Source organism: Neoarius graeffei, chromosome 13 (genome assembly GCF_027579695.1).
Source record: "Neoarius graeffei isolate fNeoGra1 chromosome 13, fNeoGra1.pri, whole genome shotgun sequence".
In the NCBI taxonomy this organism is placed as follows: domain Eukaryota; kingdom Metazoa; phylum Chordata; class Actinopteri; order Siluriformes; family Ariidae; genus Neoarius; species Neoarius graeffei.
This window is the reverse complement of record NC_083581.1, coordinates 8251415-8270038: the sequence shown is the minus strand read 5'-3', so window position 1 is coordinate 8270038 and position 18624 is coordinate 8251415. Positions and strand designations below refer to the sequence as shown.

The 18624-nt window shown below is 40.9% G+C and overlaps 1 protein-coding gene across 4 annotated transcripts in view; it reads right to left on the bottom strand.

Moving 5' to 3' along the window:
* Nucleotides 1-9735: 9735 nt before the first annotated feature.
* Nucleotides 9736-18624, bottom strand: part of mtg2 (mitochondrial ribosome-associated GTPase 2) — a 66684-nt gene continuing 57795 nt past the window's right edge. For 3 of the 4 annotated variants that reach the window (XM_060937182.1, XM_060937185.1, XM_060937183.1), the window contains exon 7: nucleotides 9736-13964. In XM_060937182.1, coding sequence (XP_060793165.1) covers nucleotides 13588-13964 — 377 coding nt within the window. In that variant the 3' untranslated portion in view covers nucleotides 9736-13587. The remainder of the gene's footprint in view (nucleotides 13965-18624) is intronic. The other variant, XM_060937186.1, reaches the window with a different exon arrangement.

Sequence of the window (18624 nt, the reverse complement as noted above, 5' to 3'; positions counted from 1 at the left end):
CAGATTTTCACACAAGTCGTAAAAGTAGATAAAGAGAAACCAGTTAAACAAATGAGACAAAAATATTATACTTGGTCATTTATTTACTAAGGGAAAATGATCCAATATTACATATCTGTGAGTGGCAAAAATATATGAACATCTAGGATTAGCAGTTAACTTGAAGGTGAAATTAGAGTCAGGTGTTTTCAGTCAATGGGATGACAATCAGGAGTAAGTGGGCACCCTATTTTATTTAAAGAACAGGGATCTATCAAAGTCTGATCTTCACAACATGTTTGTGGAAGTGTATCATGGCACGAACAAAGGAGATTTCTGAGGACCTCAGAAAAAGCGTTTATGCTCATCAGGTGGGAAAAGGTTATAAATCCATCTCTAAAGAGTTTGGACTCCACCAATCCACAGTCAGACAGATGGTGTACAAATGGAGGAAATTCAAGACCATTGTTACCCTCCCCAGGAGTGGTCAACCAACAAAGATCACTCCAAGAGCAAGGCATGTAATAGTTGGCGAGATCACAAAGGACCCCCGGGTAACTTTAAGTAACTGAAGGCCTCTCGCACATTGGCTAATGTTCATGAGTCCACCATCAGGAGAACACTGAACAACAAATGGTGTGCATGGCAGGGTTGCAAGGAGAAAGCCACTGCTCTCCAAAAAGAACATTGCTGCTCATCTGCAGTTTGCTAAAGATCACGTGGACAAGCCAGAAGGCTATTGGAAAAATGTTTTGTGGACGGATGAGACCAAAATAGAACTTTTTGGTTTAAATGAGAAGTGTTATGTTTGGAGAAAGGAAAACACTGCATTCCAACGTAAGAACCTTATCCCATCTGTGAAACATGGTGGTGGTAGTATCATGGTTTGGGCCTGTTTTGCTGCATCTGGGCCAGGACAGCTTGCCATCATTGATGGAACAATGAATTCTGAATTATACCAGCAAATTCTAAAGGAAAATGTCAGGACATCTGTCCATGAACTGAATTTCAAGAGAAGGTGGGTCATGCAGCAAGACAACGACCCTAAGCACACAAGTCGTTCTACCAAAGAATGGTTAAAGAAGAATAAAGTTAAATGTTTTGGAATGGCCAAGTCAATGTCCTGACCTTAATCCAATCGAAATGTTGTGGAAGGACCTGAAGCGAGCAGTTCACAGAGCCTAATCTAGGAATTTGAAAATAGGGGACAGATCCCTCACTAGTTGTAGAAACAGGGGACAGAAAATATTAACATGGGTAAAAATATCCCATTTTGTTCCAGTTAGTGGGGACAGAAAAATAAGTAATACATTGGTAGATATTTTCAAGAGTACATCTATAAACAGAACAGTTTTATTAATAAAACTAACAACCATTAATATCAGATGTTAATCTATATAATATCATAATTATGGCACTATACATATCCTTTAATACAGTGATATGAAAACCATATCAGCAAACACTTATCCACAGTTTATAGTATTGCACAAACATTATGATCAGATCTGAACTTTAAAAATGTAAAGATTTTAGATCAAAAACTATATGAAGAATTATATACTGCAAAACCTTACAAATATGACTAGTTTTCTGTTATATGACTAGGTTACTGGTTTACTATAAATCACGTGACTAGCCTATTTTTACCAATTTGACCACCAGTAGTATAATGTTGCATTTCAAATATGACTAGGTTAATATTACATCATTTGATATAGTTAAGTCTAAAATCCATGTAGTCTTGCCACTATTAATTAATAATAAGATGAAAAATCTGACTTTCTGAATAAAATAAAATCACTATCAAATATTTAAAAATGCTATCATATTTGTTTTGTTCAGACCACCTTTCATGAAAGTGAAAAACATTAAACAATCTACCCATGTTTAAACTAGATTTTGACATAAATGACTGGAGATAATCTCAAAATTCAGACTTCCTAAAAAGTATATAATCTCTATCATTTACAATCTTACAGTACCTACAATTACACAAGAACAGATTAAATATATTTCATAATATTTTCAAATAAAACTTACATAATACCAAACATTATCAAACTAATTGTATATTGGTTTTAGGAAAATATCAAATTCAAACTTCAAAAACCATTATCAATCAGAATCAAATGACTTAGTATGTCTTCACACTGTCATATAATTACTCTAAGATCATATTTGTACACAAACTTATGTCTTGTATATCAACTAAGCACCTTTACTATTTGAATATGATAATACTGGGCGGCACGGTGGTGTAGTGGTTAGCGCTGTCGCCTCACAGCAAGAAGGTCCTGGGTTCGAGCCCCGGGGCCGGCGAGGGCCTTTCTGTGTGGAGTTTGCATGTTCTCCCCGTGTCCGCGTGGGTTTCCTCCGGGTGCTCCGGTTTCCCCCACAGTCCAAAGACATGCAGGTTAGGTTAACTGATGACTCTAAATTGAGCGTAGGTGTGAATGTGAGTGTGAATGGTTGTCTGTGTCTATGTGTCAGCCCTGTGATGACCTGGCGACTTGTCCAGGGTGTACCCCGCCTTTCGCCCGTAGTCAGCTGGGATAGGCTCCAGCTTGCCTGCGACCCTGTAGAAGGATAAAGCGGCTAGAGATAATGAGATGAGATGAGACATAATACTCACTTCTGTGTCTTCATTTTGTTTCCTTTTTTCATCCAAAGGTCTTTCAACGTGACCACGCGTTTTGACATTGTTATGTTTGGATGAGACAGAACGATATGCCATGTGCTTTTGGGTATTTTTAAAACACTTCACACGATTGGTTGACATACACTGTCTTCCGGTTCAGTGACCAATGATATAATAATTCACAAAACTGTTTTACCCGCTAAATAAACCATTCGGAATACTTCGGTCCTTTCCAATATTTTCCAATTGGTGTGTAAACAACGCTATATTTACCGCAGTGCTTGCTAGCTGGTGCTGACAAATTGATACGCACAAGATTCAGTAAAACGCAACTACACGCTCTCTACTTATAAATGCGCGACAAAATGAATAGATACGCGATATCACTCTCGTACCCAAAAAGTGGATGTGCGACAGACAGATAAAAAATGCATATTATCGCGTATTACGCGCCCTAGATTAGGCTCGGAGTTCATATGAGGAAACCCACCAACATCCCAGAGTTGAAGCTGTTCTGTACGGAGGAATGGGCTAAAATTCCTCCAAGCCGGTGTGCAGGACTGATCAACAGTTACCACAAACGTTTAGTTGCAGTTATTGCTGCACAAGGGGGTCACACCAGATACTGAAAGCAAAGGTTCACATACTTTTGCCACTCACAGATATGTAATATTGGATCATTTTACTCAATAAATAAATGACCAAGTATAATATTTTTGTCTCATTTGTTTAACTGTGTTCTCTTTATCTACTTTTAGGACTTGTGTGAAAATCTGATGTTGTTTTAGGTCCTATTTATGCAGAAATCTAGAAAATTCTAAAGGGTTCACAAACTTTCAAGCACCAAGAAGGCCTTTTGCCAAGTTTCACGAAATTCCTCCAAAAATCGTGAGAGGAGTTGATTTCTGAAGGTGAGCACCCTTCCCGGGAGAGAGGAACAGACATTGCCACGACATAATCCCCCTTCAGACTTTTCAGCCAGCTGGGAATAAAAACATGTATTCTATTCCCTTCCAGCGGGTTTCATTCATTTGGTTTGATAGCATGTAATATTATCATGTCGCTTATCCTATGTGTATTACATCACTCTACCCAATGGAGAATGAGCATTGAATATGGTTTACGATATTGCATGGTTATGAAGACATGTCGTCACACGTCAGAGCTGATGCCAATGTCCAGTGAGAAAGTTTTCTGCTATGCATGCACAGAAGTTTTTTTTTTTTCCACCAGGAAAAAGATGCATTGAACATCTGAAAGACTACCAACACTATTAGATATTCTTCACGCATATTTACAAGCAGTAACAAACTGTTATTATTAGAGTTGGGACTTCAGCTCAGTCAAAACTGAACCAGACACCAAAAAAGCAACAGAGCAAAGGATTTTGCAAGGGATTAGCAGCAGGCTGCCAGGTCGCTCTGTTATGTGTAGTTGTTGATGTTGATTTTAAAAGTCTCATTATCTCTAGCCGCTTTATCCTGTTCTACAGGGTCACAGGCAAGCTGGAGCCTATCCCAGCTGACTACGGGCGAACGGCGGGGTACACCCTGGACAAGTCGCCAGGTCATCACAGGGCTGACACATAGACACAGACAACCATTCACACTCACATTCACACCTACGGTCAATTTAGAGTCACCAGTTAACCTAACCTGCATGTCTTTGGACTGTGGGGGAAACCGGAGCACCCGCAGGAAACCCATGCGGACACGGGGAGAACATGCAAACTCCGCACAGAAAGGCCCTCGCCAGCCACGGGGCTCGAACCCAGAACCTTCTTGCTGTAAGGCGACAGCACTAACCACTACACCGTAACTAAGTAAATTACACAGGGAAATTAATACTTAAATCTGAGTGAAAAATACTGTAGCAAGTGTGTAGAAGAGGAATCTGGAGACAGAAATCTTAATTTCTTGGTTGTTAGCCTGTGCTACTTGCTGTTGATAGCACTGGCTTGACCACTTTATTAGCATTCGCTGACACTACTGATGAACACTACACCAGCTGCACATCTGTGACGAATCTCAGTCATCCAGGTACATAGTAATCTGTGGTTGGTTGAAGAGAGCAACTGGACTTGCTTGAAGATTCTTGAAAACGTTTCGCCTCTCATCCTAAAGGCATCCTCAGTTCTGTCTGACTAATAGGGAGTATCCAGTATTTATCCTCTCATGGATCATCATAGAATCCGAATCAGAATGCTGATGGCTGCATTGTAGGTGGCTGATAAACCACCTACAACCAACCACCAGCTGGAAGATGACTTTGCTGATGCGCTGACTCGTAGTTAAGCTCACATTGGGCTTCGAGAAGGCCGAGGGCGATAAATTTTTGGTCCCCCCACTATAAATCAAAATCTGATTGGTTAATTCATCTGTCACACATCTTACGTAAAATATACTGCCATGGCCTTCTGTCCCGGCTATGAAGTCCTAACCAATGAGTGAGCCAGCTCTAAACTCTTCTCAGTCTAGAGACAGCAAACAAAAAAGTCTCATTGGATAACTCGATTTTAATGTTTTCATGACAATAACCAGTGTTGTAATTGAGTCACTAAACCTCAAGTCCGAGTCCACTCTCGAGTCCCAAGTGTTCAAGTCCGAGTCAAGTCCAAGTCATTAAAAAAATTTTCAAGTCAAGTCTGAGACCACTATCGATCCGAGTCCAAGAACAAGACTCCAACCACACCATTTGACAATAGCTGTTTTAGCGCCATTAACATTAATTTGTTCCTGAACATGATGTATGAACAGGTAAATGTGCATTCTTCTTTGTCAGGGAGTGCAACGTATTCTGTCAGAGATGGTTGGGAGACGGACGTAAGTGCAGAAGGTGTGTTTATTAATACAAGTGAAGACAGGTAAACAATCCAGAATGGCAGGCAAAATCGTAAAACAGGCGATATGTCAAGCGAGGCACAAAACAGGCTATCGTAGACTCGGCAGAATCAAAGAAGAGAAACAGGAAATCAGGGATCAGGAACCCAAACAAGGAAATAAGGCTCGGTAATGTGTCAGCAACGCAACTCAATACTTCACAAAGTAAGTGTGTTTTCACAGTTTTTATATCGGCGTGCTGATTGCACCTTAATCCTGTGCAGGTGAGAGTTGTTTATGACACACGAGAGTCCGCTTGGCGCACAGTGTCCGGAGCGCACCCGAGAGTCTCTCTGATGCACGCGCCAAGGCGCGCAGGTGTGACACTCTTGCACAAAATTAGTACAAAATTAAATGTAGATATAAATATCTTATGCCAAATTATTATGGCATGTTACAAAAAATAAAGAACAAATCCGAGTCCTTGTCTCCGCTTTACAAGTCCGAATGTACAATACCGTTCAAAAGTTTGGGGTCACCCAGACACTTTTGTGTTTTCCATGAAAAGTCTACGGAAGCCGAGAGAGGCCCTTCATATAATCCTTTTTTTTTTTTTTATTCACCTTGTTATCCCGAGATAACGGCATAATTAATTCAGGATCTCGAGAAAACAACACAACTAATTCGAGATCTCGAGAAAACAAAACCGTTATTTCGAGATCTCGAGAAAACAAAACAATTATTCTGTGATCTCGAGAAAACAAAACAATTATTCTGTGATCTCGAGAAAACAAAACAATTATTCCGTGATCTCGAGTAAACAGCTGAGAAATGGTTCATTCAGGTGCGCCAAGAGACTTGTGATATGCTGACTTTGGGGCTATTTCTCATTCTGTATAGACGCAACTTTGGTCATTAGAATGTCTGGAATAATCGATCATCTAATAAGGCAATATTTTGATCAGGGGTTGACACAGGGAGAGATTGCATTAAGTCTTTTAATAAGGGATAATTTCAAAATTAGTCCGCGGCACCTCCGCAGAAGACTGGCCCCCCTCTCTCTCAAGGCATCGTAAAAAGCCATTTCTGCTCTGTTACATGTCCGCCAATTTCTAAGTCTTCGTTGTCTGACCCACAGGGGGCGCAGCTCTGCTAGAAATCTCAGCTGTTTTCTCGAGATCATAAAATAATTGTTTTGTTTTTTCGAGATCATGGAATAATTGTTTTGTTTTCTCAAGATCTCAAATTAGTTGTGTTGTTTTCTCGACATCCTGAATGAATTATGTCATTATCTCGGGATAACAAGGTGAATAAAAAAAGATTATATGAAGGGCCTCTCGCAGCTTCCGTAAAAGTCACACTTTTATTTACCACCATAAGTTGTAAAATGAATAGAAAATATAGTCAAGACATTTTTCTGGCCATTTTGAGCATTTAATCGACCCCACAAATGTGACGCTCCAGAAACTCAATCTGCTCAAAGGAAGGTCAGTTTTATAGCTTCTCTAAAGAGCTAAACTGTTTTCAGCTGTGCTAACATGATTGTACAAGGGTTTTCTAATCATCCATTAGCCTTCTGAGGCAATGAGCAAACACATTGTACCATTAGAACACTGGAGTGATAGTTGCTGGAAATGGGCCTCTATACACCTATGGAGATATTGCACCAAAAACCAGACATTTGCAGCTCGAATAGTCATTTACCACATTAGCAATGTATAGAGTGGATTTCTGATTAGTTTAAAGTGATCTTCATTGAAAAGAACAGTGCTTTTCTTTCAAAAATAAGGACATCTCAAAGTGACCCCAAACTTTTGAACGGTAGTGTAGTTAATGCACGAGTCCGAGTCATCAGTGCTCAAATCCAAGTCGAGTCACAAGTCTTTAAAATTAGGGCACGAGTCAGACTCGAGTCCGAATCCTGGACTTGAATACTACAAGCCTGACAGTAACCCTTTCATTTCTGAAGCAAATTTGATAGAAAAATGAGGCCTAATTAAAATTAGAAGAGAATAATTATCATGAAATTATGAAAGAAATTAAATATAACATTTGAAATGCTTATATGTTTGGGCCTTCTATGAAGGCCCAGAAGGCTCTGACGGTTCCCTTCTGATTACAAGAGAAAAACATACCAACAACATCGAAAAACTGGAGAGTGTACAATAATAATAATAGCTGTTTTTTTCATGGGATATCAAATATATTCCATTCAGCTACTTGTCTTCGATTTGTTCAATATCATGCGAGCCAAATAGAATATATCTGATATACCACCCAATGCCAGCCAACATTATTTAAAAATATATCGCTCAGATCTGCGATGCATTTCATATGAAATTGCGATTTTTTTCAACTCGAGAAGATAAACTTCACATCATCAAGCCAGCGTGTGATTTTCTTTCTATTATATTGCCACATTCACAAAGTAACCAAATTTATCAAAACAATCCATCGATTTCCTTACAAGTCAAGATATCATAAAATATGTTACTCACCTTCCCGGATGTAGCTCGTATGAAAAATACGAGTGTCGCATTTCCCAGTAAAACACTCGTGCCTATGTAATAAATTGTCTTATGTATATCATAATTACCTGAGGCAGGGCTGCTGACAGCTTTGGCTGGGCCCGGGACAAAATGCTCCGAATGCCCCCCCCCCCCCCCGGGCCAACCCACACACACACCCACCTCTCTTATCCCAGTCTCTACTCACTCCAAACCTTAAATGACAGGTATTCAAAAACCATTCAACCGGTCAACAACCATTTCATTTTAGCATTTCAACATTTTTACAGTTTTAACATTTCCTTAGTCTGCAACTATTCAGGTGCGAAATGCAATGCGCCGGACTTTTGTTGTGGCAAAGTTGTCAATAAGGTCATTGAAGTCCAGCTTTTTCGCAAGTTCGTTCTCTATAGAGAGCATTGCCAGCCCATTGAGCTGAACATGGAAGAACATAGTATACTGTGCGTGCGTACTGTCCAGTGTGAAAAGCAGAGAACAACACACCGCTCGAGAAACGGCGGGATATGATTGCGGGCTAATGTGAATATTCTTAGCTTCAATCAGATATATGAAACACAATGTTATTAAGCCGTTGTGGTTATGAAATGATTCAATGCCCTGTGCGTTTGATATGGTGTTCAGTGCGACTTGCTCTCCCCTCGTTTGTAACATGAACTGCGTGCCGCGCATGTCTTGGTTGGGGTTACTTTACGGGGCTGGAAAAAGTTGGCTGTGTCTTTAGGGTGACCACCAACATGAGTCTGTAAGTTGGGACACTTGTGTCCAAAAGTGAGGACAAAGGCCCTAAAGTTAAACTTTTGCAGAGCAGTCTAAACTCCTGTACGAGTGATGGTGTTTAATGGTGTGGAACAATTTAGTCAGCTCAGCAGCTGTGGTTTTGTCATCGATTGGGGTTGGTAGAGCTGGGGCAAAAAATGATGCTAAAGATGACTGTCCAGCACTGCTGGCATTCTCTCTGTGGCGGTCTGTGTCCGCGTGTCTGTCTATCGCACCTTTACCTCTGCTCCCCACATCAATGTCAATGCGACAGAGCTTGCAGAAGGCGAAGTGTTCTCCTTTTTGGCTTTTGCTGACAAAACGATGCTCTAAGCACCAAGCATTTTTAAAGGATGTCTTTCGTTTCGGCATGAGTATTGTTCAACAGCATGCGTGCCAACATTCATAGGTTTTTCCGTACAAATATTCGCACTGTGCATGCAGCTCGGAGGAGCAAAAATCAGTGAATCGCGTGAGCACAGCTTCTGAGTGACAGCAGCTTCCAGACAATCAGAGGCTGCAGAGGCTCTATCAGCCGCGCGCGCAGTGCGAATGTTTGTATACGAGAAACCCCTGTAGGCTATCTTTGCCTGTATGTCATCGCAGAATAGCAAATGTAAATAATGGGCGGGGATTTGTGACGATTGATGCAACGGTGGCGGCTGAGGGTCCGAAATGAGGACAAAATGTAAAAAGGTGAGGACGCGTGACAGACGTCCGGACAGACGGCTCTAAAACCGGACTGTCCGGACGAAAGGTCACCTGCTGCATCATCCGAATCTTTTTTAAAATATTTATGCAGTGAGCCCCTGAGTCTCTTGGTTTCTTCCTCTCTTTTCTTTTCTGTGCTCCTGACTTGTGCATGTTGGCAAATGGCACGCATGCTGATTGTCGAAGCGCTATGATCGAACGATGTCGTTTTTTTCCCCTTAATCAAAGAGTCAGACCAAACCATTTTTGCATTAGGGGTGGTAGGGGGTTCTTGACGCCTTTTTCAAAGACAATCAAGGCAAAAGATCTAGAAATCATTTATTGAATGCAAATATAGCACATTTCTCCCCCAAATCAACACATTTTGAAATGAAATAAAATAATTTAATCGCAACTTCATGACAGCCCAGTTCTGGGCCCCCCCCATTCCTGGGCCCGGGACAACATACCCGTTTGTCCCCCCCTGTCGGCGGGCCTGACCTGAGGTATAAAGCAGGGGATTATATAATGTTTGTCCCTCCAGGGCTGGAAATAGGAACTCGCTGATAAGGCTGGTGGTAAATATGGCAAAAATTTAAAAAAATGTATCCATCAGTACACATGGTCTAAACAAACCAATTGACTTTTGCACCACATTTCTATTTGACGTAACATTCAAGGGAGCACGTTTGCAATTCTTTTCTTATCAGGGTCCAAATTCCTGTCTGTGGTAAACACATGCAAAACATACTATGGAAAGTAAATAGAGATCAGTTTAAAATGCCCAAGCATTTCTAAGGTGAAGAGGTTAAAGGAGATATGCAGAACCATGGCCTCACTTTTTGTTTATAAATGCCTTGAGACCTCAAGAATGGCATAGGAATAGTTAAGCGTTAATAATAAATCTAATATAGTAATTTTTTATGATTAAAGTGATTCATATAGGTAGCGGTCTCAGTGAATGACCTTGACATCTGTGACGTTACAGCAGGAAGTCTATCAGTCTCATCGCCATTTCCGCGATACTAAAACACAGAGCTGACTGCAACTCCGAGCTTCCATTTTGAGCTAATTTATCGCCATGCCACGAAGATGTGCTGCTGGCGGGTGCAGCAACATGACAGAAGGTGGATTCATGTTGCCCAAGAATGTTCAAAGTGCAATGATTTGGACATGTTTTGCGAGAAATTCACGGATTGAGTGCCTACGAAGTGGTCTCTGCTCTGCACATTTTACTGAGGACTCATACAAGACCTCTGATCTGTTGAGGAGCGTTGGCTGTATTGAAAAAGAGGGTGCAGTACCAACAATTAAAGGAAAAGACACCTACAAGACAAGGAAGGTAAGTTCAGTTGCACCAGTTCTCCCGGAGCGTGAGCCGAGCAGTAATAGCGGCGTACTCTGTATGGAAAAAATGGAGAATGAGTGGACCAGTCATCTGATTTCTCTGTTGGATATTCTCGCCTCAGCAGCAATATCTCGCCCTTATGTGGAAGAAGCGTATGAATGAAGAACTGAAAGTCAGATTGTTTCAAAAACAATCGGCCACAAGATCGGCCTTCAAGAAGCGAGAACACAGACGGGTAAGATGCGACTCTCATTTGGTTCCATCACAACACCACTCGCTGTTTACCTGCATACATGTAAATTGTATTGTGTGTTTAAGTTACCAGTATAAGATTTAATTTGCTTCAGAATATGATTGTCTCAGTTCATCTGATTATTTAATTAGCCTTTTATGTTTCATCAGTGAAAATGCATGCATGCAAATGTATGCTGCATAACACCCATCCTGTTTTAATGAGAGTCACATGAGACGGTCAGTTCAATTCCATCCAATTCTCTAGACCAGGGCTTTTCAAAGTGTGGGGCGCGCCCCCCTGGGGGGCACCAGAGTTCTTCAGGGGGAGCGCAACGAGAGAGACAAAATGGATCGATTTTTAGTACCTGAAGCTACAGGGACTGAGGAGACAGCCAAGCAAAAAAACAGAGCCTCCAGGATGTTGCGATTTGCAACTTCAGCGCAAATTCAACCAATCCCCGCGAATTCAGGGCGGTGTTGCAATTATATCCAATCACCACAACTTTCCCGCAAATTTGACCAATCGTTGGCGTCGTCTTGAGGTGACATCGACAAACTACCTTCCGCCTTACTTCCGGATGTCTATGTTCAAGAGAAGCAGCATGCGCGCAGTGTTGCCAGATTGGCGGTTTCAAGTGCATTTTGGCGGGTTTTGAACATATTTTGGACTGGAAAACGTCAGCAGTATCTGGCAACATTGCATGATGTGCGAGACAATGTTTATATAGGCTTAAATTCTGTTGCTGAAAGTGTGTTATGTTTACAGTGAAGGACTGTGTGCACTTTTTTTTTTTTTTTTACTTAATACAAGAAATTAATGGATGCCAACATTTTTGCCAAAATGGTATTTTATTTTCCATTGTTTAGGCAGCTTCAGCATCATACTGTGAGATTCTGTTCAAATTGTTTTTTTTCTTCTATGAAGCCTGAGCCATTTATTTTATTAGTTTATAATTACTGTTTAATTTAGTCTTCAGGAGAGACTGCCTGCACACAGTACTAGTATTAATAGTTTTTTTTTTTCTTACATGAAAGCTGAGGCATTTATATTATATTTTAAGGTAACTTCATGTTGCGCTGTGAGGTTCTCTGCACGTTAACTTTTGAACCAACAGGTGCATTTGGATAAGTAAAGCCGATTTTTCTGCATTTTTGTAGTCCTGGTAATCTTTTATATTGGTAAAGTTGTTTATAGGACCATTTCTCAGTGTCTTTGTTTTTTTTAATCAATAGTTTTTCAGTAATAACTTAAAATTTAACATATCACTCAATTTTAATCACAAAAAGAGAAAATCGCAACAATTTCTCGCAACTTTCACTTCCTCCCGCAATGTAATCACAACAAAAACCTAAACACCGCAACTTTCATCGCAATTTTTTTGGAAACCCCCGCAACATCAGACATTTTAGCCCGTAACAATCACAAAAAAGGCCCGCGGAATCCTGGGGGACTGAAAAAAGAAGGAAGTATGACCACGATTATTTAAAGTTTGGATTTTCATGGACTGGATCTGAAGATGCTCCACTGCCACAGTGTGTTGTCTGCCAAGAGGTGCTAGCTAACGATGCTATGAGATGTTTAAAATGTGTAAAACAAGATGTTTTAAAAAGCACAGATGTTTAAAATGTGAAAAAGAAAAAAATAATGTGTACAACCACCATTTTTTTTTAAATACGAATGGAACATTAAGTATAGCAACAACAAAAATTGTAAGGGGGGGGCGTTGTTGTTTATTTGCTCTCCGAGGGGGGGGGCTGACTCTCCCACACTTTGAAAACCCCTGCTCTAGACGGCTTTGTTCCCTGGCTTTATTTCGTAAGGTGGGGGCCTCAGTGGCCGATGTGTTACTATCAGATTCAGTTTCCGATGGTTCGAACTGATACGGTTCTACGTGTATAGCAGTAGCATGTACACATACTCCAATTTCAGGACCATCACAGTCAGACGTATTACTATCTGAGGAATCTGAAGAATCTCCAATAAATCCGAACAAAGAGGCCATTGCAACCACTCTTGCCTGCCGAGTCTGGCTTTGGTCTATAGCACCAGTTCCCGCTGTAACGTCATCCACTCAGGGCTGGCTGGCTCAGCAGGGCAGCTCGAATGCCAACTTGGCGGTCGATTTTAACTCTCAAAAATATATATTTTGCAGCGTACAAGAGTCAAGGATGGAGATACTATCCACTCAGAAATGTATTTAAAAATAAAAGGTTCTGTGCATCTCCTTTAAGACCAAGTGGTCACAACACATCTTGGTGATCTAGACTGCACACATGATGTACGGTAAGAAAGTATTTATTTAGAAAATGCATTTAATAAATAGATCAAATAAACAACAAATACATTCTTAATCCTTGCCATCACAGCGCCTGAATTTAGTCAGTCAATCAGACATATGTGGTGTTTTGTATTGAAGCTACGAGGCTAATATAGCCAAAGACTAAGAGATACTTTTAGCCTCCAGTTTAGGATCATAAACTGCATGTCTCAATCATTACACACTCACTTTCACCTCTTTCGAAAAAGAAAGATTAGTTCTCTGATAGAGAATCAAGTGACTTCTTCAACCTGTAATATCCTTTTCTTCACGTCTACCAGTTGAACGTTGTCTGTCCTGAATGGTCGTCGTAGAGCTCTCTCAGGTGGATGATCAGCTCCTCTGTGTTATCGCCAGTGAGAGCGGAGAGAGGGATGATGCGCTGCTCCACTCGTCTCCTCAGCTCCTCCAGGTTCTCCTTTGTGCCGCTCAGGTCCATTTTGTTGGCCACGATGGCATGAGGACGCTTCGATAGACCCGCTTCGTACTGATCTAGTTCAAAGCGCAGACACTGCAGCTCATCCCACGGCTCCGGGGACGACATGTCCAACACGAAGAGCAGGAAGCGACAGCGCTCTATGTGACGCAGGAAAGACAAACCGAGGCCACGGTTCAGGTGAGCGCCGCGGATTATACCAGGAATATCAGCCACTGAGCCGAGACAGAGAGAGAGATATGTTGAAGCACATGTTAAAGCTATCAATATAGCTCTTTCAGTATTATTTTATTATACAACAATAGAATACTAATATATATTATCCAACCGAAAAAAAAATATATATACATAAAATGTAACTTAACATGATATTATGCATAACACTAGAATAAAATATAAATTGGCAGCATTATTATTAAATGTTTTACTATATTTATAAATGATTGCAATACTATGGAAATAAAGTGTTATTTCCAAAAACTATATTTAACGCACATAAATGTTTAATATATTTATTAAGAAATTAATTCAAATGTTAACTGGATATGTTAAATTGGGGGGGGGGGACCCACACACATTCTCCCAACAATTTATTTATTTAAAAGTTCAACACAAAGAGGTTGAAACCAGAATGTCTACTTACGATCCATGAGCACTATGTTGGCTATAACAGAATGGAGTTATAGTGCACTGTAAAACAGGATTTGTGCTTCAACCACTGAGAAAAGATTATACTAGGTGCTTCTCGCAAATTATGAGCAATACGGATCACCCGCTAATGTAAAAACGTGTTTTTAAAGGGATCCTCCAGCGGATTTACTCTTAAACTTGCGTTAAGTAAAAGTATTCGTTGATTTCAACAGTCAAACGGTCGTTTTCGGAGACCAAATAGTGTTCTAGAAAAATTTATTTTTTATTAAAATACCAGATGTGACCAGATCCAACGGAAGCGACGTACGTGATGACGTGGCTTAGTGGAAGCTTGGAGCAACTCGGCTGTTTATATCCTCTGCTTACATTGTGGCTTTGCTAGTTTTGCAAGTATTTTACAGAATTTACAGGTTTTTAAATAAGTGAAAGTATGCCTCATTGTGCAGCATATATATGCCAAAATGATGCTAAAAAGAAGGACGAGAGGCTATCTTTTCGGCGTTTACCTGTCCAGAATCGTCCGACTACTCGCAAGAAATGGATTCATGCCATCAGAAGACCTCAATACAATCTGCCTGCGGTGCCCTACTTACACTCCGAACATTTTGAATCATCCTGTTTTGATGAATCGACGGAATTAAAAGCAAGATTAATGGGGGCTTCCAGAATAAAAAGAAAGAAAAGATGATGCCGTGCCAACAATATTTGCCCATCGTTCAGCTCCAAAAGTCCGCTGATGCAGTGTTGAGCGGCAACAGAGACAACACTGGGAGGTTAGTTTCGACTTTGTTCTACCGTGGTTCTTTGTAGTTTACAAGGTTGGATCCAGCCCAAGAATCTGACATTTGCAGAAATATTTTCACTACTTTTACCAGATCACTACGGATTTTCACAGGGGCATAGAGCACGCTGAGCCCTTTCCGAAGAGGGCAGCCACGGCCCACTACGACTGCTGGTTGAGTGTGGGTATAGCCCATGTAGTCGGCTAACGGTAAAGGAAACAAACGCCCCATGACCGATGCCAAGTGGTGCACATATATTCCTGCACGCGCATCAGTCTGGATTCATCCGGTGTCTTACCTAGCGAATTGTAATCAGTATTCTGATGCGTTGTCAGCTCTTCAGCATATACAACCCCGATTCCAAAAAAGTTGGGACAAAGTACAAATTGTAAATAAAAACGGAATGCAATAATTTACAAATCTCAAAAACTGATATTGTATTCACAACGGAACACAGACAACATATCAAATGTCGAAAGTGAGACATTTTGAAATTTCATGCCAAATATTGGCTCATTTGAAATTTCATGACAGCAACACATCTCAAAAAAGTTGGGACAGGGGCAATAAGAGGCTGGAAAAGTTAAAGGTACAAAAAAGGAACAGCTGGAGGACCAAATTGCAACTCATTAGGTCAATTGGCAATAGGTCATTAACATGACTGGGTATAAAAAGAGCATCTTGGAGTGGCAGCGGCTCTCAGAAGTAAAGATGGGAAGAGGATCACCAATCCCCCTAATTCTGCGCCGACAAATAGTGGAGCAATATCAGAAAGGAGTTTGACAGTGTAAAATTGCAAAGAGTTTGAACATATCATCATCTACAGTGCATAATATCATCAAAAGATTCAGAGAATCTGGAAGAATCTCTGTGCGTAAGGGTCAAGGCCGGAAAACCATACTGGGTGCCCGTGATCTTCGGGCCCTTAGACGGCACTGCATCACATACAGGCATGCTTCTGTATTGGAAATCACAAAATGGGCTCAGGAATATTTCCAGAGAACATTATCTGTGAACACAATTCACCGTGCCATCCGCCGTTGCCAGCTAAAACTCTATAGTTCAAAGAAGAAGCCGTATCTAAACATGATCCAGAAGCGCAGACGTCTTCTCTGGGCCAAGGCTCATTTAAAATGGACTGTGGCAAAGTGGAAAACTGTTCTGTGGTCAGACAAATCAAAATTTGAAGTTCTTTATGGAAATCAGGGACACCGTGTCATTCGGACTAAAGAGGAGAAGGACGACCCAAGTTGTTATCAGCGCCCAGTTCAGAAGCCTGCATCTCTGATGGTATGGGGTCGCATTAGTGCGTGTGGCATGGGCAGCTTACACATCTGGAAAGACACCATCAATGCTGAAAGGTATATCCAGGTTCTAGAGCAACATATGCTCCCATCCAGACGACGTCTCTTTCAGGGAAGACCTTGCATTTTCCAACATGACAATGCCAAACCACATACTGCATCAATTACAGCATCATGGCTGCGTAGAAGAAGGGTCCGGGTACTGAACTGGCCAGCCTGCAGTCCAGATCTTTCACCCAGAGAAAACATTTGACGCATCATAAAACGGAAGATACGACAAAAAAAGACCTAAGACAGTTGAGCAACTAGAATCCTACATTAGACAAGAATGGGTTAACATTCCTATCCCTAAACTTGAGCAACTTGTCTCCTCAGTCCCCAGACGTTTACAGACTGTTGTAAAGAGAAAAGGGGATGTCTCACAGTGGTAAACATGGCCTTGTCCCAAATTTTTTGAGATGTGTTGTTGTCATGAAATGTAAAATCACCGAATTTTTTTCTTTAAATGATCCATTTTCTCAGTTTAAACATTTGATATGTCATCTATGTTCTATTCTGAATAAAATATGGAATTTTGAAACTTCCACATCATTGCATTCCGTTTTTATTTACAATTTGTACTTTGTCCCAACTTTTTTGGAATCGGGGTTGTACTAGAAGAAAATACGGGTAACAAAGAAGACACCGACGTTAAAGAACAATCACCGACGGATCAAGAGACGGAGCATTCGACTGAACTTCAGGTCGACTATCCTCCAGATAAGAGAATTACTCAGCATGTTTTGAATGAAACTCACTCATTTGAAGTTTCCACAAGTTTCATTTCACGGTAGCTTCAGGTTCATTTATGTGCTCGGAACGTGAATTGACCGGAAAGAGGGATACTGCCGTGCAAACAGATGAGTGTTGAAATCCAGACAGAGACAGTTGTCTTTGAAGACAAGATTCTCTGGTGTTCTTTGTTGGATGATGAAAGCGTCTCATTAGATGATTCGTTCAAATTCTACAAGCAAAGCCACAATGTAAGCAGAGGATATAAAACAGCAGAGTTGCTCCAAGCTTCCACTAAACCACGTCATCACATACATCACTTCTGCAGGAGGTCCGTCTGGTATTTAAAAAAAAAAAATTTTCTGGAACACTATTTGGTCTCTGAAAATTCTGAGTAAATCTGCTGGAGGATCCTTTTAAAAGGCTTCTCTTTGGCAGTTTAGACTAAACACATCTGAATGTGGATTTTACACAAACGTTCTGGGATTTTAAAGCCTAGCCTCAAGACATTAGTGATAGAGAGCAATTACGCAACGGCTAGTTCCGGTCCGTTTGATTTGAATAGTTGAGTGGTGGTCCAAGAGTGCTTCCACTTATAACAACAACAACTGCACTGGGGCATTGGGTCTATCATGTCACTGATCTGTGTTCGCCAGATAAAATTCCACTTCCTAGCTCTAAACGGTTACTCCAGTAGTGTTCGGGACATTATCATTGGACAGGGCAAACTATCCATTTTTTATGAATATGACTCCAAAGATAAAAGCTTGTCTAATGAAGATGAAAAGGAAAGCCAATTTCACTGGAAGCACCTTTAAAGGGAATGCTTTTTCTTCTTCTCCGTGCTCTCACGGAAGGCGGTCGCATTTCTCTTCTCTCCTCTCCTTTTTTCCCCTGCTTGTGCTCTTTGTTTCGTCTCGTCTGCCTATAATTTTTTTTTGAGAGACTCTCTCCGCATTGAATTCCTAAACTAAAAAAAAGCATGGATTTGATAAACTGGTCTCCTAACGAAATTGACACAGTTTCTGGGTTCGGGGGAACCCAACTGTCCTGCCGGAACGTCTGTGGAGGACATTGGAGATATCTACCTATTCGGAACCATGATTACCAGACTTTTGCTGATTGGATTAGGCATTGCCCTGGTATATTGAGGAAATCAGACAACGGTGACAGCTGTTCAAAGCCCCACAAAGCTGCCCGATATGATTGAGCGGTGGGCAAAGCTGTCGGCACTCAGACTGTGGCTATTAGAACTTGAACCACAACATGGTTGTCATCTTGGAGACGCTTTCGGCTTTGCAAGGAATAAGTATTTAGAAGACCAAATGGAATTGAATTGAACAGAAATGGACAGATATGGACGAGTG